Genomic DNA, 25,380 nt, shown 5'->3' with positions numbered 1-25,380 from the left:
TTTAGTTTTCTTGTTAGTAGGACTGTTCAATCCACTATCCCTCATCTCCCAGAAAAAGGAAAATTTTGTGTTAGAGGTGTTAATAGAAAGTAATTTTCCCTCAGGTATTTACTTGGCTATTTTTAGAAGTTTTTCTATTTTAGTATAAAAAGGCAAATGTGGCTTAGATGCATTTTAGTGTAGCTTAGGAAATAAACTGTGCCTACAGTGTTTGGAGCATTACTAAATAATGAGTCAAAAACATAAGTATTTAATAATATGTTGCTGTTAAATATACTGATATTATATTAACAATAAATTAATAATGAAGTAATTAAGGAGTTAAAACATAAGTATTTAATAAATATTTTTTTCCCTCAAAGGATTTGTAATTTAGTAAAAAAGGATGAAATAAATACTGAGGTCATTATAAGGTAGTTCATAAAGAGATGTCACAAGGAGAGTGCCAAAAGTAAAGAAGCTCAGAAGAGGTAAAGCAGTCATCTGAGATGTGTTTTGGACTGGGTAAGGTCTAGAAAGGTAGATATGGCAATGTTGTGGGAAAAAGGATGTTGCAGTTGGAAAAAAAATAAAATGAATATGACCTGAGAAGCAGAGAAACATAAAGCAAATGCCTGTGGGGAGAATAGCTAGTCTTCCAGTTTAGCCTGTGTGGGGAGTTAGGTGTAAGACCTCAAAAGATAGGTTTTAGTTAAAAGTTAGCACCCATATTTTCATGGGCCTGAGATTCTGAGATTAATAAGCAAATGTGCTTTCCCATAGAAGTTCATAGTTTATGACACAGATTCACATGCAGGAAGAAACAGGCTCCTCCAGTAGCTAGTTTCATAAACTTATTAATTTATTTACCTTCTCTTTTCTCACTTTTGAAAAGGGAGGGTTGAATTAGATTATTGTTATGGCCTCTTTTAGCTGTGCACATGTTAATACAACTCTTGGAGCACTCATTATACAAGTTATATTCTAGTTAGTTGTGTGCATATGTCTCCCTTATTAGACTTTGAGCTTCTTCAGCTTAGGAACTGTATTTCCAGTTTTTACCACAATGTGTATGAAACATACAGCAATGTAATCTTTAGTACTTGCTTAGTGGCAATTAGAACAACTTAGGGTATAGCTTAAGAGAAAAATCAAAAGTTGCTCATCAGATGCAAGTGTTTAAAAATGTATGTGTATATATATAAAAATGCTGTACAAAATCTTTATATTTTAAGATCTGAAAATTTCTCCAATGGTGTTCTTAATTACCCAGCAATCACAAGTATGCAATAGGTTCTCCATCCTTTTGAGACGCAGAAAGCTCTAGTAGCATCTTATGATTGATAATTTTAGAAATATTTAAATTATCATTAACCTTGTCATTTTTATATAAGGTAAAATATAGATAATAGGACATTTATAAACAGAGGGAAATGATGTACTTACAGAAATTTATAGATATAAGATACAAACTAACGAAAGGAAAATCACTTGGAGTGGACGAGGATAATGCTAATCATAATGATTGTTTGGAAGGGGCTGTGCTAGAGTGCCATACGTTGTTCAAGTTCCACAAGCCTTTTTGTAGAGAGAGAAGGAAAAATTTCCCAGATGGGTTTAGATGAGAGTGTCATGATCACATGACTGTAACCCCAGTTCTTAAATTATTTCCGTGGAACATTTTTCTAAATTTGAGGTTTTTTCAATTTAAAAATATATTAACTTGCTTCAAAGCATGATATTTAATGTATTTAAGATTTAGAAATTAGTCTAATTCTTTTCCTTTTGATTTTCATGAAAAAGAATGATTTTTCACTAGCAATTAAATATTAATTAAGTCTGTATTTTTTGAACAGGAGCATGAATCTGAAGGTGGAAGAACACCTTTAATGAAAGCTGCAAGAGCTGGTCATGTTTGTACTGTTCAGTTCTTAATTAGTAAAGGTAAGTTTGTATAATGCAGTAGTTTTTCCCCAAAGGTGTCTATCCCTGCCTTCAGGCATTTAGAGATTGAGAGGTAAAGGGCATTTTTTGAGTATCACGTGGGAGATATGTTGCGAGTGGATAGTTGATAAACACCCTACAATGCACAGAATCTTACGAGGAATTGTCATACCAAGTAGCACTGTTGTTGAGAAACACTTCTATGAAGAAAAGTTTCTCTGTGTAAAACTTTGAGAGTTTTGGTAACTTAAAGTCTGTTTTGTTCATGTAATATAATATTATCTTGAAACCTGGATATTTATGATGTTTCTGCCCCCGAGAAACTTGTGGCAAGTCACTTTCCTACTTCTTGTTGTTGTTGGCAGTTGGCCAGTACGGGGTTCCGAATTCTTGACCTAGGTGTCACTTTCCTCATATTTCCTTGGGCCTAAGTTTCCTTCTTTATAAAATAATAGGGAGATAGATACAGTGTAGCATGAAAAATGTTCAAAATTGAAATGTGACTAATAAGGTAAAATGTATGAAGATTTTCATGTCAGTAATTTTAGTTTGAATATCAAAGATATTAAGAACTTAATGACCAAATTAACGTATTATTATTTCCTTCAAATTATGTCTTAGGGGCTGGCCCGTGGCTCACTGGGGAGAGTATAGTGCTGATAGCACCAAGGCCACGGGTTCGGATCTCTATATAGGGATGGCCAGTTGGCTCACTTGGGAGAGTGTGGTGCTGACAACACCAAGTCAGGGGTTAGGATCCCTTTGCCGGTCATCCTTTAAGAAAAAAAAAAAAAAAATTATGTCTTAGATGTTTACTACATAAGTTCTAGTTGAAACAGTTTTTCATTTTATTTTATTTACATTTTCCACATTACCTAGCACAGTAATTCAAATAAGGGGTGGTTTCATATTTGGTGAGAAAATGTACCTGTTTTCATTTTCAGATATTTACTGCTGAAAATAGGTGGTACTTACTACTCTTAATTTCTATTCCTTGCTAGTTCTCTACATGTTTAGCCCATAGAGGGCGGTGTGGTTTGTTTTTATTGGATTTTAGTCATCTTTTCACCTAAAGAACTTAAAATGTAAATAAAATTTTGTGGTTTACTTTTTTTAATGCAGTGATTACATTAGGAGTAATACATGCTTTTACTGTTATCAAAAGATAATAGTACTGGCACATACTGAAATATTTTTGGACAAAATTATGTCATGTTTGTCTAGGATTTGCTTTAGAATAATTCAAGACAGAGGAGAGTTGATGTGGGTTTATGTGAAATGAGATTGGCTGTGTGTAATCATTGAAGCTGGGTAATGGGTATGTGGGGCTTCATTATACTGTTCTCTCTACTCTGTGATTTTTAAATTTACCATAGTTTTAAGAAAAAATACTCTGCTAACATGATTTTTCATACCTTTTCTATTTTAGGAGCAAATGTGAATAGAACCACAGCTAATAATGACCATACTGTACTGTCCCTGGCTTGTGCAGGGGGTCATCTGGCAGTGGTGGAACTACTTTTGGCTCATGGGGCAGATCCCACTCACCGTTTAAAAGTAAGTAACTCGGGCTGGCCCGTGGCTCACTCGGGTGAGTGTGGTTCTGATAATGCCAAGGCCACGGGTTCGGATCCCCATATAGGGATGGCCGGTTAGCTCACTGGGTGAGCATGGTGCTGACAACACCAATTCAAGGGTTAAGAACCCCTTACCAGTCATCTTTTTAAAATAAATACATAAATAAAATAAAATAAAATAAAAGTAAGTAACTCAGATGTTTCCTGAAGCCTTGTGAATTAATTCTTACTTTTGAACATTATAAAATATCATCGGCTAGTTCCATTTATAATGTCATTCAAAGTACTTATTTTCTAATGTTTTATTAGAGGAAAGTGTTCTTTACTAACTAGTGATTTTAATGTGTCTGGGACGGACCTTTTGGCTTTATCGTCCTAAATGATTCTGTAAAGTAACTTGCTTTTTTCATTTTCTTCCCTTTCCATATTCGCTCTTGCAGGATGGCTCAACCATGTTGATAGAAGCAGCAAAAGGTGGCCATACAAGTGTAGTTTGCTATCTTTTGGACTATCCTAATAACTTGCTTTCAGCCCCTCCACCAGATGTCACTCAGTTAACTCCCCCATCCCACGATTTAAATAGGGTAAGATTCAAAACGAAAACATTTTATCTTTTTATTCCCCTTTTGCTCACAGTTTCAGCTTAAAGTAGATTGATTGCTTTTTTGTTATAATATGTAGTTTTCTTTATAGAGATGTACTTAATATGGTTAATAAACATCTGGTATAATATTCAGATTCTCAATTGATATGATTTTGCCTTACTTATTAAGGTCAGAATAACAACTTGAATTCAAAACCCATTAAAAAAAAATGTCATGGAAAATAACTGGGTACCAACATACTTTAAGTAAATATGTCGTTGTCTGAGCTAGAATACTAAAAATATTTTGAATAAGTCTTTGTTATTTATTCTTCGCTAAAGCATAATATGTAATGGATTGTGTAGGAAAAGAAGAAATAATCAAATAGTGTTCTTTGTCTTAGGCTCCTCGTGTACCGGTTCAAGCACTGCCCATGGTTGTTCCTCCTCAGGAGCCTGACAAACCACCTGCCAATGTTGCCACTACTCTTCCCATCAGGAATAAAGGTCAGTTATATTTCTAAAGATTGTTTCTTACATATTGTCCAGGTAAAAATAAGATTACAAAAAACTAGTCATTTAAAATTATTTTTCCACAAAAAATGAATTTTACTAAGTTGGCATAATTAAAGATTATTTTTTAAGCAGTGAAAAAAAGCATGTTATTGGGAGAGAAGATAGTTAATAGCACTAATTTGTGCTAGAATTAGAAGTACTAGCGGGAGAAATTCAGTTGCTCATCTTTGATGCAATTCTGATTATCCATCACTTCCTTTAATAATCAGTAATTTTTATTCATATAAAATGTTAAGCTGGGTATAATTGGGTGATATTTTTGTAAATTATTTACTTAAATCTCTGTAGTAATATAAGGTGTAAGGTTAACAAGTTGGATCAAATATTACAATTTATTTTAGAATAATTGGTTTAATATAGATTTCATATCTGGGATACCTTTTTCTCAACCAGTAATTCAGAGTTACTTCAGATATGCTTGTTTATTTCTCTAGAATTCTGAGGTCCATATTTGAATTGTGGATGTTATACCATGCATGTTCTTAAGTTATGTCCCCAAACATTACACCTACCAGTTTGAATCAGTTTTTCTTTTTAAAAGTTTTATCTGAAGAACCAATGCAATTTTTATTTTTTGGTTTTTGGTTACCTATATTCTTTTACCAACAAAAATGCTAAGTATTTCCACCAGCTCTTTTCATTCGCTACTACCAACTTAGAGCCGTGGCACTTTTTTCAATTGGTATATCAAACAATTGATTGCTATACCTGTAGCCAGATCAGCCTATTCACCTGGCTGTCAGAAGATACAGTGGATGGCATAGTCCAGCATCTTTTCTTCCAGGGAAGCTGAATCCCATTTCTCTACTGGCCAGGTAGCTGTGTGAATATGTGCATTTATATCTTGCCTTTGTCAGTCTTGAAGATGGGTAGACCCCAACAGACCACATATATTTTAGTTGGATTTTAATTTCTTGGTACTACTCAGTGGTTTGGGTATTCTTTGTGTGTATGTGTGTGTGTTTAAAAGGCACAGGCTATTTAATGTGGAAAAACCTTGACTAAGAGGCCTAAGTTTTGCCTACACTCTAATAATTTAGCATTATGTTTCTGTTCTTATGATGAGTTTTTACATCTTTATGACCATATGAAATATTTACACATAGCCTTAGATTTTACTTTAATTGCACCACTTAGATATCACAAACCTGCATCCCTCTATTGTTAATTTTAGCCATGTGATATTTTTAAAATTCTGAAATTAATTTCCAAAGATTAGTCTATGCACATAAAATACATACATTTTATATTTATGATAAAGAAGGTGGATTTGTTTTTAATTCCTTAACAGTGCCTTTTCACCTTCTACGGATATGATAACTTGGTGCATAACTGTTGGCACTAAACCTCCCAACAGTAACTCTGTAGTGAGGATGCCATTCATGTGCACTTCTGAGGGGGTTTCTTTTTCACACAGCTGCTTCTAAACAAAAGTCCAGCAGCCATTTGCCAGCAAACAGCCAGGATGTACAGGGTTACATCACCAATCAGTCTCCAGAGAGCATTGTAGAAGAGGCTCAGGGAAAGTTAACAGAACTGGAACAGAGGATAAAAGAAGCCATAGAAAAGAATGCACAGCTGCAGTCCTTGGAACTGGCTCATGCTGACCAACTTACCAAGGAGAAGATCGAGGAACTGAACAAAACGAGGGAGGAACAAATTCAGAAGAAACAAAAGATTTTGGAGGAACTACAGAAAGTAGAACGAGAATTACAACTGAAAACTCAGCAGCAACTAAAAAAGCAGTATCTAGAGGTTAAAGCTCAAAGAATTCAACTTCAGCAGCAGCAGCAGCAGTCTTGCCAACACCTGGGACTACTAACTCCTGTTGGGGTTGGAGAACAGCTTTCTGAAGGAGACTATGCACGGTTACAGCAAGTGGATCCTGTTTTACTTAAAGATGAACCTCAGCAAACTGCTGCTCAGATGGGTTTTGCACCAATCCAACCTCTGGCGATGCCTCAAGCTTTGCCTCTGGCGGCAGGTCCCTTGCCTCCAGGGTCCATCGCAAATCTTACAGAACTGCAAGGAGTGATAGTTGGACAGCCAGTACTGGGCCAAGCACAGTTGGCAGGGCTGGGGCAAGGAATTCTGACAGAAACACAACAAGGGTTAATGGTAGCCAGCCCTGCTCAGACCCTCAATGACACGCTGGATGACATCATGGCAGGTGGGTTTATATTGTTATGAGCAGGTATCAAATATGATTTGCTTAAGGCGAGTAAGAGTGTGCCCAAATTTTTTGCCATTACCCAACTTGAGAACTATTTTTGGACTCTTGACCCATGTATACCTTTAGAAATACTAGATCTGAAAAGTTCTCAGACAGATACAGCTCAAATTAAAGATTAGCTCATTTAATACAAATGACTGAAGTTTTCTGACTTAGATGGGTAGGCTGGAAATCTAGGTGGTTCAGTAGTAGGATTGATGTTTGGTTTTCGTTTTTTTGTGTTTTTTTCCCCCCTTTAAGTTCAGAATACTAAGATTGAATTTTGGCTTTTTGCTTCTGTACTCACACCGATAAACTGGGAAGTTGACAGAGGTTAAAGTGTAAAACAAGTAGGACACATCAGGAAGCTTTTTGTGAACAGAAATACTTTATTTCCTAATGGATAAGACTTCAAACCTGATGGATATTCAAAAAAATGAAAAAACAAAGAACAAAAAATTTCCCACAAAACTTAAACACCTTTACAACATTAATAAAGTATCAGACCAAATAGGGTTTGATTATACTGTATGTCAGTGATTTTATTCCCTGTGATTGTTAATGTGTAGTCTGTAACTGTATTATGGGAAGATATGGTCCTCAGACAGTATCCTAAAAGATATATTTTTAAATATGTAGCCGGGAAAGTTTTATTCCACTATGATTAGTTTCATTGGCAAAAAAATATTTTTGGTTTTCTAGTTTTTGGTACTTTTTTTTTTTGTAAGTTCTGTAATATAGAACTAGAATGAGATTTTATAGGGTTATAAGTCATAAGAATACTATACTGAGAAAGATAATTTTTTTCATTAAAAAAATAGAAGAACAAAAGGAAATTTGAAAAGGAAGGAAAGAGAACAAAGGGAGTAAACAATTGAATTTTGATAATTTTCAGCTGATCTCTTCCCTTTTTTTATTCATTGGTCTATACTTAACGGATTTATTTTTTTCTAATTTTAAAACTATGTTTCTGTAGCATTACATGTTATGAAATTATATGTAATTTAAGTTCAATCTTTTAAAAGAATAAAAGAAAACTAAATTGTATAGTGTTTAGCTATTTAGCTAACATTCGGAAACAAACTTGCTAATGAGACAGATTTTATACTTAAAAATTGCTCTAACATTTTTCCTCTTTTAGTATCACTTCAGCAGTAATATGTGGAATGAAAATCTCTGCTAATCTTAAGGGTGAAATAACTACTTTGGACAAAATGCTAGTAGTAACTAGTAGTAAAAGCTGTAAAGACTCTTCCATTGATGACCACAAAATTTTTCTATAAATTTGAAAATCACTATTAATCACCAGTAGCTGGTTGTAATAATAGGAATACAATTAAAGATTATTAAATACCCAGTGATAATTGGGGCACAGTAGCCATAAATCTCAAATATGATACTATGTCCATGGCCATTAATTTAGATCATCATAGTGCTCTTTCTATTATGTCAGACTATCAAAGGATGTATAGAGTTCAGTGTTACTTATTCACTTAAATGAAGAATGGACATTCCATACCTAATGAGTGTTTAAAAGCTTTTTGATATGCTATCAGACTTTACCTGATGTACTTGGGCATAGTTGTCAACAGTGATTTGCCAGTTGCACAATTTTTTATGCTGATCAGAATTATCAGACGTTTGTAGCCTTTTTGTTGATTCCTATACCAAACAAAAACAATTCTATGTGTTCCAGGTGTTCCCATATAAAAAATTTTAAAATGCACATAACTTTTTAGGAAATAATGCGAACACTTTTCATACAATAAAAATACTTTATTTCTTTATTATGTTTATATATGTGAGGAGGGGAGTGATAGTCCAAAGAAGGAACAGCAGGATTAAAAACATCTAGCCACCTACCTGCAGTTCATTCCGAGTATCATGCATGTGCACATGCACACACACACGTATATACACACATACTCACTTCTGTAGCCTCATTCTTTAAACTGCTTCTGTAGTAGTAGTACTCGTCCTTTCAGTTGACTAATGATCATTTCAGCTTCTTTGAGTTTTTTAATATATTGCAACCTCATTAGGCTCATAGTCTTCTTTTTCCCTCCCTCCAGCATAGACTGTGCTCTATTCCTCAGTCCCCATTTATTAGACTGCTCTCATAAATAAGATTTGGTCTCTTTCTCTAGTACTTGGCTGACTTCTGTCTTCCCTGTTCTCCATATTTGCCAAAGCAGTATCAATTCCCTGTGTAACCTGTCTTAACACCTTGCCTTTGCTGTGTTCTCAAGTTCCATTTTTCCTGTCCTGACATTAAAACTTTTCTGAGCATGTGGTGGTTCTTCTCTAAATCTAACTCTAAAATGAAGCCCCACATGTAAAGGTCTGTACCATAATTTCTTCAGGTACCTACATATTTATATTTATTACTTTTAACTGTAAAGAATGGATGAGTGATGAGCAGTTGTTTAGTTTTAGTAAACCAGTTTCATAGGTAGCCCAAAGGAAATGAAACGAGGGAATTGATTTTTCCTATCTCCTTTTAGATGAGGTAATAAGAACAACCGATTTGACCAAAAAATAAGAGAAAACTCTCTAATTTTAGTAGTTTCTCTAAAAGGAATTATTCCAGTTGAAGTTTGAATTATAATTTAGTTATTTAACCATAAAGCTTAGATTTTTTTTATCTGTCTAATATCATGAAATAGAAATCTGATTTGTACAGACTGATGTTCATCCTGTTTAAGCTACGTTTTTGTATTTAGCATTTCCATTTGTGAAAATTCAATCAAAGGAGATATGGAAACTATTTTAAGAGCTGTAGATTTTACATGATTTTAAAATTTATATCTAGAATATGTACATTTAAATTATCTTGATCTTTTTCTTAACACACACACAAAACTATCAATATGAAATGACAATATCAAGGTCATTAGACGATCAATTTAATACATTAGTAAATGCCCTTTTCTATTGGTCTGGATTCAAACAAGTGTTTTGTTTTGTTTTTGTTTTCTCCTTCGTTTTTTCTTTGGCTTTTAAGTGGACTTAAAAGTGTATAATTATAGAATGTGTGTTGCTATAACGTGTAGTGTATGTTTGTGCCTTAACCAAGGATTTCTTGTAAAATAGATTTCTTAATTGATAGTCATGTTTATAAATGTTATAATAACATCAATTTCAGTTTTATTCTTGGCAGGATCATAACCTCTTTTGCCTGGTTTCAGATCCAGTTGTGAATCGTGATTGTTTTCTGTCTGATATAGTTAATAACTACTTTGGTAACACACATCCACACCACTGTTGACCAATCAAAGATGAATGCCCATACTTTAATATTATAACATTTTTAATAGGGGGTGGGGAAAGGAATGATGTTCACATATCAACTCTGTAAGTGAGATAATGAGGTAATAAATTACAATTACCTGAATCTCTGATATATCCTATGCCACTGTCTTTGGAATTCTCCCTCCAAGTACTGACCCTTTCTTAAGTTGTATAATTTGGTGAAAATAATATCACAGCAAAATCATGCTTAGAATAACTAACAGTAATTTGTATTTGAAGGATGATTGTGTGCAGATAGACATTTATTTTTACTCTAATCTTTTAATTTTATCCCCTTAAGTCAGTGTGATTGCTGGATTGATGGGTGGGCATTTAATCCCCTTCATGTGAGAAACTACATTTTTATGTAAGGATCAAATTTTTATATTTGGATATAAGTGTCATACAATGAAGAATATTATTATCCCCCTGTCTGTAGTTAGTAAAATGGTGGGAGGTGTTTTAAATAATTGGATAGTGAGGTTTTCCCCTCTCCAACAGTGATATTACTTTCATTAGTTCTAGGATATAAGGTGCGAAATTGGCAAGTAAAAACCACATTTTCCTCGTTCTGATCTTGACTATTTTACCTTTTATTCTTTTTCTAATTAAGAAGATATAATGGACAATCTTCCATTTGTATTTATATTTAAATTTAATACATAAAAATATTTTGGGGGGGTTATTTTGAATTAAGGTTTTGTGACTACTTACTGTAAGAAGAGAATTTATTTTTCAGTGGATTATTGTTTAGAAAATGTGTTATTCTCAGTATACAATTTTGGACTGTGGTCCAGTCAGAAATAACCAGGAAAATGAGTTATTAGCGTTGTGGCAGTCTCCTGTAGACATTTTGTTTTAAAAAGTCTTTAAATATTTCCTAATAAATATTTCTTACTATTACCTAACAGTGTTTCATCCTTATTAAGTGCAGTTATTTTGTTCAACAGCAGTCAGTGGAAGAGCATCTGCAATGTCAAACACTCCTACCCACAGTATCGCTGCTTCCATTTCCCAACCTCAGACTCCAACTCCAAGTCCTATCATCTCTCCTTCAGCCATGCTACCTATCTACCCTGCCATTGATATTGATGCACAGGTAAGCTTCAAATTTAGGAGAGATGGTTTTTCACTGGAATTACACCATCCCTAAAAACATTAACATTCAGTGATTTAAACCACACTAAATGGCCTTGTCTCTGGGCAAAGACATGAGCCAGGGTTATAAATAAATTAAAATCCAGATTTTAAAAAATAAAATGCCAGATGCAGATTATTACTGATAATTATGTGATGATCTGGTTTCCAAGGTCGTCAGGTAAATCTTTTAAGTTTATTCTAGTTTAGAAGAAAATGTAAAAAGAAATAACTTATTTAAGATGAGTGTTTATTTCCTTCTAATATTAAATTAGAAGATAAGCTTTAAAATACATAATGGCTTGCATATAAAAGAAAAAGTTTCAAACATTTATAGACTTGATATTTTTATATATCATATATACTTGATTGCATTTATATCATCTTTGAAATTCTAATCGTGCTGATTGAAATGCATATCTTTAAACTTTAGCTGTTAAGGGATTCCAAAGGGGGTTAAAAGCACTTTTTATCTCTTCAGATTATCTGAAGAAATAATGTGTGTGTGTGTTTAAATTAATCTTTAGAAAGCTTGAAAGCTATTAAATAACAATTTTTAAAAACCATGCAATTTCATAGCAAGGTAAGGTTGGAGAGAATAGCATATGTTTTGTCCTGAAGAAAGGCTGTGAGGTCTAGCTTAGAAAACTGATGAATAAGGTAAGGGTATATGGCCTTTAGAACTGAGAAATGTTTGCAGTTTATTTAGTTTTCGTATTTTGAGTAAGGAGTGTACATTATAAAACTTTCAGTTTTTTATGTGATCAGTTCTTTATAATCCTTAATTTCAGGAAGTATGTGTGTTATATGGACCATTAAGGGTACATACTCTTAACCTATTAGAAATAAAGTCTCCTTTTCATTAAAACATTTCTCGGTAACACTGTGAAAAAGGATTTTTATTTCTGTTCTTGTTTCCCAAATGTTTATGGTTTTATATGTGCTTTTTTTTTTTTTTTTTTTTTTTTAAACACTTAAAATTGCCAGGGACTGTTTTTCAGAAATTATCTCATCTAATCCTCAGACCACATGTATGCAATAGCTACTCTTATTACTACTAATAATCTCCCTGATAAGGAAATTGAGGCTGAGAGAGATTAAGCATTTTTTATTCTGTCACTTCACTTAGCTAAGATGTGGTGGGGCTAAGAACCAAAGTCAGTCTATTTGACTTCAAACACACTATTCTTAATTACCATGCTATATGGTCTTTTAAAAAAAAAAAAAAAAAAAGACATTCATGTGATGAACCACAGTTATTTACATTTAACATTGATAGCATTGTAGATTGAATTTGGTATTGACTTTGCATTGTTTTTCTTCAATCTTTTCTTCTCTGAGGCTATTATGTCTAGCCAGAAGCGGTTTTCTTATTTTTATGGGATCAACAATTGATCCACAAGCAAAAGTAAATACTTCATCAAAATATAAAAAGATTTCTTCTTAAAAATGTTTTCAAACAGAACAGGCACAGAAAAAGTTCATTAAAATATGATCATGCTTTTACTGAATTTGAAATTATTGTAGTGATGGGGAAATGATTTTACCTGACTATACCAACTCAACCAACCATCACTACTTTATAAATTAATTTCTGAGAGTTTACATATAATCTTTTGTAAATAATAGGCACGCTTATATAGAAAGATATGACTATGGGGCCGGCCCGTGGCTCACTCGGGAGAGTGTGGTGCTGATAACACCAAGGCCCCGGGTTCGGATCCCATATAGGGATGGCCGGTTCGCTCACTGGCTGAGCGTGGTGCTGACAACACCAAGTCAAGGGTTAAGATCCCCTTACCGGTCATCTTTTAAAAAAAAAAAAAAAAGAAAGATATGACTATGGATTCTTAAAAATCTTCCTCTTTATCTGGCTTTATCTGGTCTCTTCATCAAGGTTTTTCATTTGTTGGGTTAGTCTAACCCAAGTTTAACTACTTTTTATGGAATTTACCTAAGTAATGAGAAAGTTCCTGCATTGGAAATAGTATACAAATTAATATTCGGATACTGTTTATCATTTTTATTTTTGAGTTTTTAATGTGAGTTTTAAAAATATATTAGTTTTTATATTAAGCAGTTACTTTAAATGATAAAAATAAAGACCTTTTATACTCAATCCATTTGAATTTTTTTGATACTAAAATTAAAATTCCATGAGCTCTTACATAATGGATATTTTGGTATATATGTGACAATAGTGTGCCATAACAGACAAGTGATATAATGAAAAAATTAATACCAAGATTCAGCATTTGTTTTGAAAGATTAAACATTCTCTATTACTTTCATTTTTTAATTTAACAAGCCTTAACGTGTACATACTTAACACTTTACAGATAGTAACTTCAACCTAATCATTTTAACAACCTCTTGAAGTAGGCACCCTTTTACAGATGGAGAAAGGCATAGAGATATTAACTACCTTGCCCAATGTCTAATGAATGGTGGAGCCACCTTTTGAACCTAGGCACTTTGGTTCTAGAATCTGTTCTTAACTACTGCACTTAGCTTCATCTTTTTTGATTTTTTAACTTGGGTGTGAACCTTGAATTTGAGTTATATTAACCTGGTAAATTAGATTACAGAAATGTGTCCACTACCTAAACGGTGAAGAATCATGTCTTTCATCTTTGCAAATTTACATAAAATCTTACAGAAGAACCAAAAAAAAAAGTTAAATTTTTTAAAGGCTCAATTTATGACTTCTTTTAAAATGCTAATGATTCTGGAAAATGGTCATCCTTAAACTGTTTTAATTGAACATTTTAGACAGGAAGTAATACTTTTAACAAGGAATAGCCAGAATCATATGTTTGATTTCTGGACATTGAAAAATGCTAAAGAGTTTGCATCCTTTTCGAGGTTCCTCAAACCAATGTTATACAACTAGAAATCACCTTTTGTGCAAGGGTGTGCCACAGGCTCTCCAACTCTCCTAACAGTTTTATTGAATCAAGTTTGTCTGGATATTTTCAAAACTTTTACATTAATAGCATATACTGTACTGTTAAATCTATTTTAGGAAATATCAATAAATAATAGCTTGAAACAATTATTTTGTACTATTTTACTATACCTTTTGATAGTATAGCTTTGATCTTTATTTTTATTTTGCTTGAGTGGTATAACCAAACTAATTCCTGGGGTATTGTCTATATAGAAGTTAGGAATTGTGAAAAGATTTTAAGTACCGTAGCCTTTATGTGAAACAATAAATCTGCCTCAAAGGTTGAGTTCAATACTACTGAATTAGCTGAATATTTTATTGTGTGAAATTTGATTGATTCTAATAGTCACTAAAAGTGAGAAAAAGAACCAATTGTTTTGTTTATGGACTGTAAAAACTTGATCCAGCCCCTTTCTTGACACATGTCCTTTACATATTTCTGAACTGCTTGTTATTTTTATTCTCAAACTTCTAAAGGCTTTTCTAAAACTTAGAGTAACTTATTGTAGTACATCTGAAAAATGAGAAAAATACACAATTTTACTTTTTTCCCAGTTTTTAAATAAAAAACATATATCTATTGTCTTTTAAAGAGAGTAGACATTAAATTTAATTTGCCATATATCAAAACTGAAATTGTTGAATATGTGAAATTATGATATAAATATTATTTAGATATTTTTCTATATTCTCCTGTTGGTTTTGCAATACAGAGAACAGTTTTATTGTAATGATTTAACAAGAGAAATTAAGGGGCCTGGGAAAATCAGTTAACAGTGCTATGTAATATGTTACCATTAAAGCATTCTTTAAAATACATGCATTCTGCTTGTTCATGTGAACGGGTTTTAAGTAGGTTATTTATTTTACTAATTATTCAGTAAATGAGTTACTGATTATTCAGGTTGTATGCAAGCTTAAAACTGATTTGCTTATTATTCAAGTTATATGCAGTGACTTAATGATTTACTGATATTATGATTTAATGATTTATTGATATTTAATGATTTTTAGGATACCTGAAGTGTGCTATCCTATGTTTTAAGCTTGTATATAACCTGACTGCATTAGACAATGAGATGTTAGGGATTCTGAAGGTTGTGGAGGTCTAAAAAAAGATTAGCTCTTTAAATCCTAATAGTTTTCAAAATAATTTAATTATTTTAAGAGTAATTAGTAGATGTACATACTTCATTTTTTAGAGACAGTTTAGGTATTTTTTTCACCTGCATTTCCGCTGATTAAAAGTTGCGTTTATCTTCAGTATTGCCATCTGTCTTAAAATTCCATGTTTTTTCACTCTGAACTACTGTTATAAAATTGAATAGTCATGTTGATAACTTACAGAATATTTTTACATTGAATATAATTTTATCATTTTTATAAGCCAGAATTTATCATAACAACATCTGTTATGGTGTGGAATGGTATATTTTATGGTATCGTGGGCTAAATGGAAATTTGCTTTAGAATGTAAACCTGGATGAGCTCTTAACAAAGCTCTGGGCACTTATCTCCTTTTTCAGGTTTGGGATTTTTTCTTAGATATGAAAAATAATGTATCTTATTGGCCAATATAATGTAACATAACTTTCTGCAATATAATTTGATCAAAGGATCCTTCCTTTAAGTGGTACTTTGCCTTCCAGAAAATCATCACCTGTATTGTTATCTTATTTGCTTGTTCAGCAATATTCAAGTATTTATTTTTTTCTATACCCTGTCGTTAATGTTAACCCACACTTCTATTTCAGTTCGTTTTTTGTTGTATTGTGAAGTAAGGTAATATTTCTTACCATTTTGGGATTGTGTAGGTGTGTTTTTAAGGGATGGAAACCTCATTTTAATATCTTTAAGTTCTTTCGTTACTGTATTAAAAGATTATCATAAAATATTAAATTTCTCTTTAATGCAGAAGGACAATGAAACTACCCACTCTTAACTTCAATTCCCCAAGGAATTTGACTAGCTCTCCTTTCTCAGCTTCAAGTATTTTTTCCTTAAACTCTCATAGTACATTTTTTATACTTTTCTCAAGGATTGAACCTAAGTTTGCCCTACATAGTCATCACTAAGCTCCTAGAGAACACAGCCTATATTTACTTATCTTCATCAACCTTAGAGTACTTAGCAGAGTGCTTTGAACATGAAAGATGCTTAATAAATGTCAGCTAGATTTATGTTTTATAATGAGGGGGGCATTTTACTGATCCACTAAAATTTTCCATGCTTATCTTTTTCAAATTTTGTATATGTCTTTTTATTCTCTTTTTAAAATTGGCACAGCTTTCCTAAATTATGGGAAGAATTTTAGAAAACTCATAAACTTCATCATAAAGTTGACTGTTCTGCTGATTGCATGTACTGACAGAGAGGACATAAGACAGATACAATTTATTCACCTCAGTCTGCTGTGCCTCAAGGCCATCCTATCACATTGTGGGGAGAGGATTTTGTTATCGAGAAGATCCTGTTGGTTTTTGTTTGACCATCTCTACAAATTATTAGCTTATGTGGCCACTGGAAAGTTATTTCTCTGAGATTTTGTCTCCTTTTCCCTGAAATCAGACATAATAATTCCTTCTTTATAGACCTGAAATGAAGATCAAATACTGGTGTAACATAATTAGAGCTGTCATTCATTTAAGTTTCATGTCCTTCTCCATTGTTGTAGTTGGTGCATCTCTCCCTTGTGGCCATCCCTGATCTCTGCAGTCAGTAGCTCTGCTCTCTGCCAGCCTCTTCTGCAGAGCAGCTTTTGCGGTCTCCCTGTTCATCACTGACTAGTAGGCTTTTTCTTATTTCTTGACTCTATCGATTTTTGCCTTTTGTCTCTTGTTTTTCATTTTTTATAATGAAATTTGGTATTTAGGGTTATTTACATTCTGGGAGAATATGCTTTCCTTTTTATATTTATTACCTACATGTAATAAACATTATATAAATATAAATGCAATAAATATATCTCCCCTATATGTAATCTTTTGTTTGTTAGTAATAGCCTTTGAATCTGTGACCCTTTGCAGCTATTGTCATTCTTTCTATTTAACTATCATTTATTGTTTTCTGGGCAAAGCATCACTTATAGGTGGAGAATCCAAGCATGAATAAGACATGTTCATTACCTTCCAGCAATTTATAGTCCTCTGAGGGTGATAAATATAAGGCAGATTGGTGCTAAGTGCTACAATATTAAGTTTTCCAGTAGCCATATTAAAAAATATTTTTTAAATAGATGGGATATGTTTTATTAAACTGAATATATCCATAATATTGTTTCAATATGCAATCAGTCCAGAAAATTACTAAGGTGTTTTACATTATTTCATGCCAAAATTCTTCAAATTTGGTGTGCACGTTATACTTACAGCTAGAGTAGTCAAATCATCCTGGTTTTCCCAAGATTTCCTTGTTTTATCACCAAAAGTTCCTCATCCCAGAAACCCCTTCAGTCCCAGGTTTGTCACCCTATTTAAAGTGTATCTCAATTTGGACTTCTCTGAAAATACTTGATTTGTATTTAGATTTGATTAAATGTACAGTCAAAAAAGAGATACATTTACTCAAGTTGTTCCAGACATCCAAAAAACTTTCCATTGATAGACTATCAGTTAATAAATTTAAATTAATTAAAATAAAATTAAAGATTCAGTTTCTCCAGTACATTAGTCATATTTTGACTGCTGATCATCACACATTACTAGTAGTTATCTTTTCGGACAGCACAAGTTAGAGTACTAAACATGGGGAATTAATTAGATAGTTCGCTACATCAGCATTTAAACTATGATAGAGTATGATCATTGGCCAGTCTAGTATTGTATTGGTCACTATCATTAGCAAAAAGAAATAAATTGTATATAGACAGTATCGTGTCAATTATAATAGTCTTTGTTTTAGAAAATACACTGTATATTTTGTATTTTGTTGTTGTTTCTTTAAATATTTTGGGACTTTGTTCTCAAATGCAGCTAAGTTACTTGGAAACAATTTTTTTATTTCAAAGCTTGCTTTTCAGCTTTGTTAGGTGGGTTCAGAATAGCCAATTTGGCCCCACTACTGAGGATTCTACTTGATATCCTGTGTTTTTTGAGGTCTTTCTACTCTAGCTAGTGGGAACCAAACTATTCCTGGCCTCACGTAAGCTCTGGGTATTCAGCCTAGTCCTTTCTGGTGGTCTTTCCCTGGCCTCTGATAATTTCCTTATGCACATGTGCTGATCAAAACTCAGGTGAAGACTTGAAGGGAACCCTCTGCAGATCACCCGAGTACTCTCTCTGTGTAGTGCTCTCCTCTTCAGTAATCTGCCCCGTGAATTCTGGTCACCTTGACCTCTCCAAACTCTGTCTTCTCAACTCTGGGAAACTGTCAGGCTCTGTTTGGGTACCTGCTCCCTGCACTTCAGCCTAGAAACTCTCGAGGCAGTAAGTTGGGTTAATCATTTCCATCTTCAAGAATCACTGTCCTGCACTGCCTGTCTAAATGCCATCATTTCAAAGTTTGTCTTTTTTTTTTCCTTTCCCTTTGCTTTCCTTTCCTTGTCTTTTCTTTTATCTTTTAGTTATTTGAGATAGAAAAATAAATCTGGTCTATGTTACTCCATTAACAGCTTGAAGAAAAATGAGTCTACAGTATTCTTTCAATCATGTAGTTGAAAACAACATGTGGTTGAAAATCATACTTTTTTTTTGTGCTTGCTTTATGAGTTACACCTAAAGTTAAAATATTTGTAGCCTAGCCTTAAAAAAAAAATCACAGGTTGGCCACTAATGGGGAAAAAAATAAACAAGCCTTACTATTCAAATCTTTGATATATTTGTAGCAGAGTGGTACATATGTATCTGTGTGTATGTTATGTGTGCATATTATGTATTTGATAATAACTTTTATTTTTTAATTTACTTTTAATTGACATGTATTAACTGTGCCTATTTATGGGATACAGAATTATATTTCAATACATTGTATACAGTGTGTGGTGATCAAATCAGGGTGATAAGCATATCCATCATCACAAACATTTGTTGTTTCTTTGTGATAAGAGCGTTTGAGCTCCTCTCCTATCTACTTGAAAATATACAATAAGTTATTGTTAATTATAGGTGCCTAGCACTATTGTATACCACTAGAACTTATTTTTCCTATCTAGCTGTAATTTTGTATCTGTTTTAAAATTATCTGATAAGCTAATAAAAAAAATTTTTTAACAGACAGAGAGTAATCATGACACAGCGCTAACACTTGCCTGTGCTGGTGGCCATGAAGAACTGGTACAGACACTGCTAGAGAGGGGAGCTAGTATTGAGCACCGAGACAAGAAAGGTAGGGCCGACTTTTGTTAATTTTATTTTCTGGAATATTTGTGGAAAAAACTTAAGTATTTAGAACTATTATTTCTTAGTTCTATTTTGATGCTTAGGTATGTTATAAAACAGTATTGTTCCTTTGCTTGGCATGTAGTGAGAATATCATTATTTTTCTCCAGGTTTTACTCCACTTATCTTGGCTGCTACAGCTGGTCATGTTGGTGTTGTAGAAATATTGCTGGACAATGGTGCAGACATTGAAGCCCAGTCAGAAAGAACTAAGGACACACCACTGTCCTTGGCTTGTTCTGGGGGAAGGCAGGAGGTAACGTTTCCCCTTAGTGTAATTTTTTTCCTCTCTCTGTTTAGCAGGTGTATACTTTAACATATTTTTTTTCTATCAGGACAATGGTTTGACATTTAGATTTATCACAGTAATTGAAACCATTATCTACTAACAAAATGACAAGTATCAGTGTTAGCGTGAAGCTGTCTTGCCAGAAAAGTCATACATTATTTAAATCCTGCTCATTTAAAAGTAGTACCTGTCATAGGAATCTCTGTTTTGCATTTATGCTAAGAGAAAGACTAAGACATTCCTAATCAAATTAGAAGTTCTTCATAAACAGGGTATACTTTCACTCATGTTTCTCTGCCCTAGAGTACATAGCATAAAAGGTACTTAAGCCCAGCCTCTGTTGTTCTCAATAAATTGGTAGGGAATTAAGAATATTCCATTTTTATTTGTTCTGAGAGCTCCTGTCTTGCTTTTTATTTTCCTATCCTTTCTCAACTCTGGAAGAAAGGTTCTCAGATAAGATTATAAGATTATATGATCTTTTGGCTTTTTAAGAAGGCTAGAACAACGTGTTGACCAGGTAGGCCTAAGAAGCTATAGCTTTACACTCACTTGTATGTCTTCTGGCACTTAATAATTAGCTAGATAACCTAGTTTTTTTGTTTTTTTCAAATCCAATTCTATATACGGGGGATATATTTACTAAGCTAGTTGTGCTGTCTCTAAAGATATACAACTTCTCAATCAGGGAATTATTGAATCTTAGATTTAATAATCTATGTACACTAAATCATCCAGATCAGTTTCCTACTCTCCTTGAAAGTTTTGTCTGTCTTTCTTTTCTTTTTCTTTTATAAAGTTTTTCTATTTATCAAGCCTGACATATGCCTCCCTAAGTTTTCCCACTGTTCCTAGTTCTGTTCTTTGAACAAATGGAAAAGAGGTTTATACCCTCTTTTGTCTTCAGATATTTGAATCTGTTTTCCAAAGTCACCTATTTTGAGTAAAACAAATCCTGTTCCTTCATCTGTTAGCTTGAGAATATCTTTTCCAAACCCTTCACTATCCTGGATATTTTACCCTTTGTGTCAGTATTCCTCCTGAAATATTATATCTAAAGATACTCTGGGGCCGGCCCGTGGCTCACTTGGGAGAGTGTGGTGCTGATAACACCAAGGCCATGGGTTCGGATTCCCACATAAGAATGGCCGGTTAGCTTTCATAGGAGAGCGTGGTGCTGACAACACCAAGTCAAGGATTAAGATCCCCTTACTAGTCATCTTTAAAAAAAAGAAAGAAAAAAAGTAAAGATACTCTGACCAGCGAACTGGTGGACTATTACTTCCTATTTGAGCATCTTAAACTAGCATTTTTCCCCCCTTTGCCAGTCATAGCACACCAAGTTGTGTTGAATTATCATCAATTGAACCAACTAAGTTTGCACTTCTTAATTTTTCCATAGACAGTTTTTGCTTTGGCTCTTGCTGTAATTTTTTCCCTTTTATATTTGGAGTAGATATTATATGCATTGATTGTTAGATGCACTTGCTACTAGATGTTCTGCACAAGGAATCTGTCCTTACTAAGTTCCTTCTGGTTCTGTCATGTGTTTCTTCTGTAATCCACAGTGGGGCAGTGAATATGTTAAAAAGATTTTAAATCAAACGTGAAGAAAGGTGGTCAAAAATAAACTACTTAATTTGATAAATTATTTCTACTACCTCAGAAAAAATAGAGACCCTTGTCAATCCCAGATTGAAATGTAATGGCAGAAATCTTTGCAATTAAATAACAACATTAAATTGAAAAGCTTGTAATAAAATATCAGTGAGAAATTTAATTACTTCTCTTTTGAAATATAATGAAAATAAAATTTTCCTTTAACTAAAATTTTTAATCATTATGTAGCTTGAAATAATACTGGTTTCATATATCATGTTTTTCAATATTGGATTAAAAAGAAATCAGTTGATTTCCTTCATTTAAAAATAGTACTAAAGCCAATAGAGTACTGTAATTTTTATGAATTAATGTATTCTTATTAAACTGTAACAGATGAGGTTATAACAGTTGGAGAAGTCTTTCAGGGTAATAATTTTGCCTCTAAACACTCCTATTGCTTTAATTTGGTGCCATTAGAACTGGTAAGTATTTATGGTAAAACATTGCAAGTGAGTTTACCATAAAATGACAAATAAGTTTTTTGGTTTTTTAAAAATATTGAATGTTAGTTTTTGGGAAAAGACCAATCCTCCGAGAGATAACTAAGTCCAGCTATCTTCACATAATGGGATTGAGAAAACTTTAGAAATAAAATAAAATAGTCTAATGCCGTTTTTTTGTCTTGTTTTTATAACCTTGTCACATAAGCCCTCTAGTCTTACTGGCTCTGAAAGCAAAAAAGTGATAGAAAGCCATATCTAAAATTCGGCATAGCTTTTTTTCAAACAGTAAAGTTTTAACTTACATGTAAGACAAAGCACTGTTCATTAACATGATCATTAATATTATTATTTCCCAGTTAGTATTTTAAGATATATTATTAATTAGTAAGAGCAAGGGTAAGAGCTATGATCTTGAGCCAGTCTTAACTTCCTTATGCCTTATTTATAAAATGAAAGATCGTTACTAGGACCTGTGTCAAAAATTTGTTTTGCACATTAAATGGCATAGTCGGCAAAAAGATCTGTATATGGTCAATAAGCGCTTAAATAAGTGCTAAACATTTTTAGCTATCAGTGGGACACTACTGCATACCCACTAGAATGGCTAAAATTAAAGATTGGCAGTAACAAATGTTGTCAAGGATATAGAGCAACCGGAACTCAAGTATTGTTGATTAGAGTGTAAATATGCAGGGTCTTCAAAAAGTTCATGGAAGGATTCATATTATCTTTTAATTCTACTTTTCCACAAACTTTTTTTTGGGGGGGGGGCAGGGAATCTGAACCCTTGACCTTGGTGTTACCAATACCAAGTGAGCTATCTGACCAGCCCCTCCGTGAACTTTCTGAAGTACTCTCATAGTACAACCACTTTAAGAAAAGGTCTGGCAATTCTTTATAAAACTATGTACCCAGAAATTCAATTAGTATAATATTAATGGTAGAATCTAAGTAGCGAGCATATGTAAAGTCTTTTCAACTTTCTTCTATGTTTAAATTTTTTCGTATTTTTGAGAAAAGATAGTTGTTATCTTTTAATACGGGCTTAAAAAAATTAGTTACTGATTGAAGGGCTTTGAAATGTTTAAAATACATTCACATGTAAATGAAAAAATCTTGTCCCATATTATTCTATTTTACTACTGTGGCACATTGCCTGGCAGGGGGGTGCTGAACATGCTAGCTCAGATGGCTCTTCTTCTTCTTATAAAACCAACAGTTCTACTCCCATGGTAACCCATTAATCCGTGAATGGAATAATCGGTTCATGAGGGCAGAGCCCGCATGACCCAATCACTTCTTAAAGGCTCCACCTCTCAATACTGCCAAATTGGGGATTAAGTTTCAACTTGAGTTTCTGAGGGGACAAACATTCAAATCATAGCAAACACACTATACCATTTGACTGGCTGGTTAGCTCTAGTTGGCTAACCCCGATAACACCAAGGTCCAGGGTTCAGTCCCTGTACTGGCCAGCTGCCAAAAAAAAAAATGTAGACACACTATACCATTTTAGTAAATTTCTAAATGGGCTTGACTTGAGAAGCTATTTCTTTGTTGGCTTCTAAGATGTACAGGATGAAAGAAGAACTTTTCCCTTCTCTTGTTATACAATATACCAGAAAAAAAAACCCAGAGAAATCAAAAATAATACACCTTGAAAATTATCTTACCGTGAGAAGAAAACACATTTTTTTCTTTTTTTTTTTTTTCTTTCCAGGTGGTAGAGCTATTGTTAGCTCGAGGGGCAAATAAAGAGCACAGGAATGTTTCTGATTACACACCTCTAAGCCTGGCTGCTTCTGGTGGCTATGTGAACATCATCAAAATATTACTAAATGCAGGAGCCGAGATTAATTCTAGGCAAGTTTTATTCTCTCTCTACAAACTCCTTACTTAGTAAGAGTGCTATGTTACAGATATTTGTAGAACACCTATTTTTAAATTCCATATTTAGGAAACCCCTTCATTACAAATTTAGAATCCAAATTGTTAAGAGGTTTTTGAGATTTATTTTATTTAAGTAATTAAAACTGTTGACACAGAAATTGAAATGTATCAATTACTCTGTTTCTTTATGGTACTAAAAGGAAACACATCTTCTTAAGAGTTTTAATTAAGCAAGCAAATATGTGCTTTAGGATGTAAAGTCCATCTTCATAATAACTTAATAACCACTTTCCAGCCCAAGTCATTATGTTGGATGAGATAGTATATATTTTCTAGTAAAAGATTTCTAAGAGTTTTGGTAGTACCTCAAAGATTTACTAGGGTTGAGAAAAATGATTGCAAAATAAAGAATCTTACATTAGAATTCTCTAACATCATCCAATTTTTTTCAGGTCATTTAAAATGTATGCTTTTTCTTTTGTTCTCCCCATGCCTTCACCCCTAGAACTGGTAGCAAATTGGGCATTTCTCCTCTGATGTTAGCAGCTATGAATGGGCATACAGCTGCCGTTAAGCTCCTGTTAGACATGGGATCTGACATAAATGCTCAAATAGAAACCAATCGGAACACTGCCCTTACCTTAGCCTGCTTCCAAGGAAGAACGGAAGTGGTTAGTCTTCTGCTTGATAGAAAAGCAAATGTTGAACACAGAGCTAAGGTAAGAAAAAGTCTGAGATTTACATATGGGTTTATTGCTTTGATATTTAATGTGTTACAGTAGCAGCATGCTAATTATAACTTTAGTACTTCCAAGTAACATTTATTTCCTACATATATTTAATCAGAAATCATTCTGTATGACTCAGTCAAGCATTAATGCTTGAAAATAGTTTTTATAGGTGATAATGACATTAGGGTTATCAGCTGAAGACGTACTATTTTGAAAGAGAAGGGAGGGGAACATTTTATTGAGTGCCAGTTATATGCCAAGTGCCTGCATTTTATAGTTTTTTTTCACAATACCATTGAGATTAGGTAGTTATCTTCTTTTAATTGATCAGACTATAACTCAAAGAGGCTAATAATCAGTGCTGAAATTCAGTTATGAATCTTTGTAACAACTATACCATATTGCTTCTTCAGATTGTTAATTCTTTAGCATTTAATTCTTTCCAGTCTCTTATGTTATTTTTTATTTTCCACTAAACCTAGACTGGCCTCACACCACTAATGGAAGCTGCCTCTGGCGGATATGCAGAGGTGGGCCGAGTTCTTTTGGATAAAGGTGCTGATGTTAATGCCCCTCCAGTGCCCTCCTCAAGAGATACAGCTTTAACCATAGCAGCAGATAAAGGGCATTATAAATTCTGTGAGCTTCTCATTGGCAGGTATGATGTTACTATACCCATGATATATGAACACAGGTGCTACTAGTGGTTACCATTTTGTCTGGGCAATTGTGCTATTAAAA

At 33.4% G+C, this 25,380-nt stretch overlaps 1 protein-coding gene across 3 annotated transcripts in view; it reads left to right on the top strand.

The window, feature by feature from the left end:
• Positions 1-25,380, top strand: part of ANKRD17 (ankyrin repeat domain 17) — a 158,267-nt gene that overhangs the window by 90,355 nt on the left and 42,532 nt on the right. For 2 of the 3 annotated variants that reach the window (XM_063108793.1, XM_063108795.1), the window contains exons 11-21: positions 1,836-1,923; positions 3,353-3,480; positions 3,941-4,084; positions 4,488-4,590; positions 6,077-6,829; positions 11,113-11,261; positions 19,460-19,571; positions 19,735-19,880; positions 23,739-23,881; positions 24,414-24,627; positions 25,122-25,297. In XM_063108793.1, the coding sequence (XP_062964863.1) occupies positions 1,836-1,923; positions 3,353-3,480; positions 3,941-4,084; positions 4,488-4,590; positions 6,077-6,829; positions 11,113-11,261; positions 19,460-19,571; positions 19,735-19,880; positions 23,739-23,881; positions 24,414-24,627; positions 25,122-25,297 (2,156 nt within the window). The remainder of the gene's footprint in view (positions 1-1,835; positions 1,924-3,352; positions 3,481-3,940; positions 4,085-4,487; positions 4,591-6,076; positions 6,830-11,112; positions 11,262-19,459; positions 19,572-19,734; positions 19,881-23,738; positions 23,882-24,413; positions 24,628-25,121; positions 25,298-25,380) is intronic. The other variant, XM_063108794.1, reaches the window with a different exon arrangement.

The sequence above is a fragment of the Cynocephalus volans genome, chromosome 9 (assembly GCF_027409185.1).
Source record: "Cynocephalus volans isolate mCynVol1 chromosome 9, mCynVol1.pri, whole genome shotgun sequence".
In the NCBI taxonomy this organism is placed as follows: Eukaryota; Metazoa; Chordata; class Mammalia; order Dermoptera; family Cynocephalidae; genus Cynocephalus; species Cynocephalus volans.
This window is presented reverse-complemented; position numbering and strand designations above follow the sequence as displayed.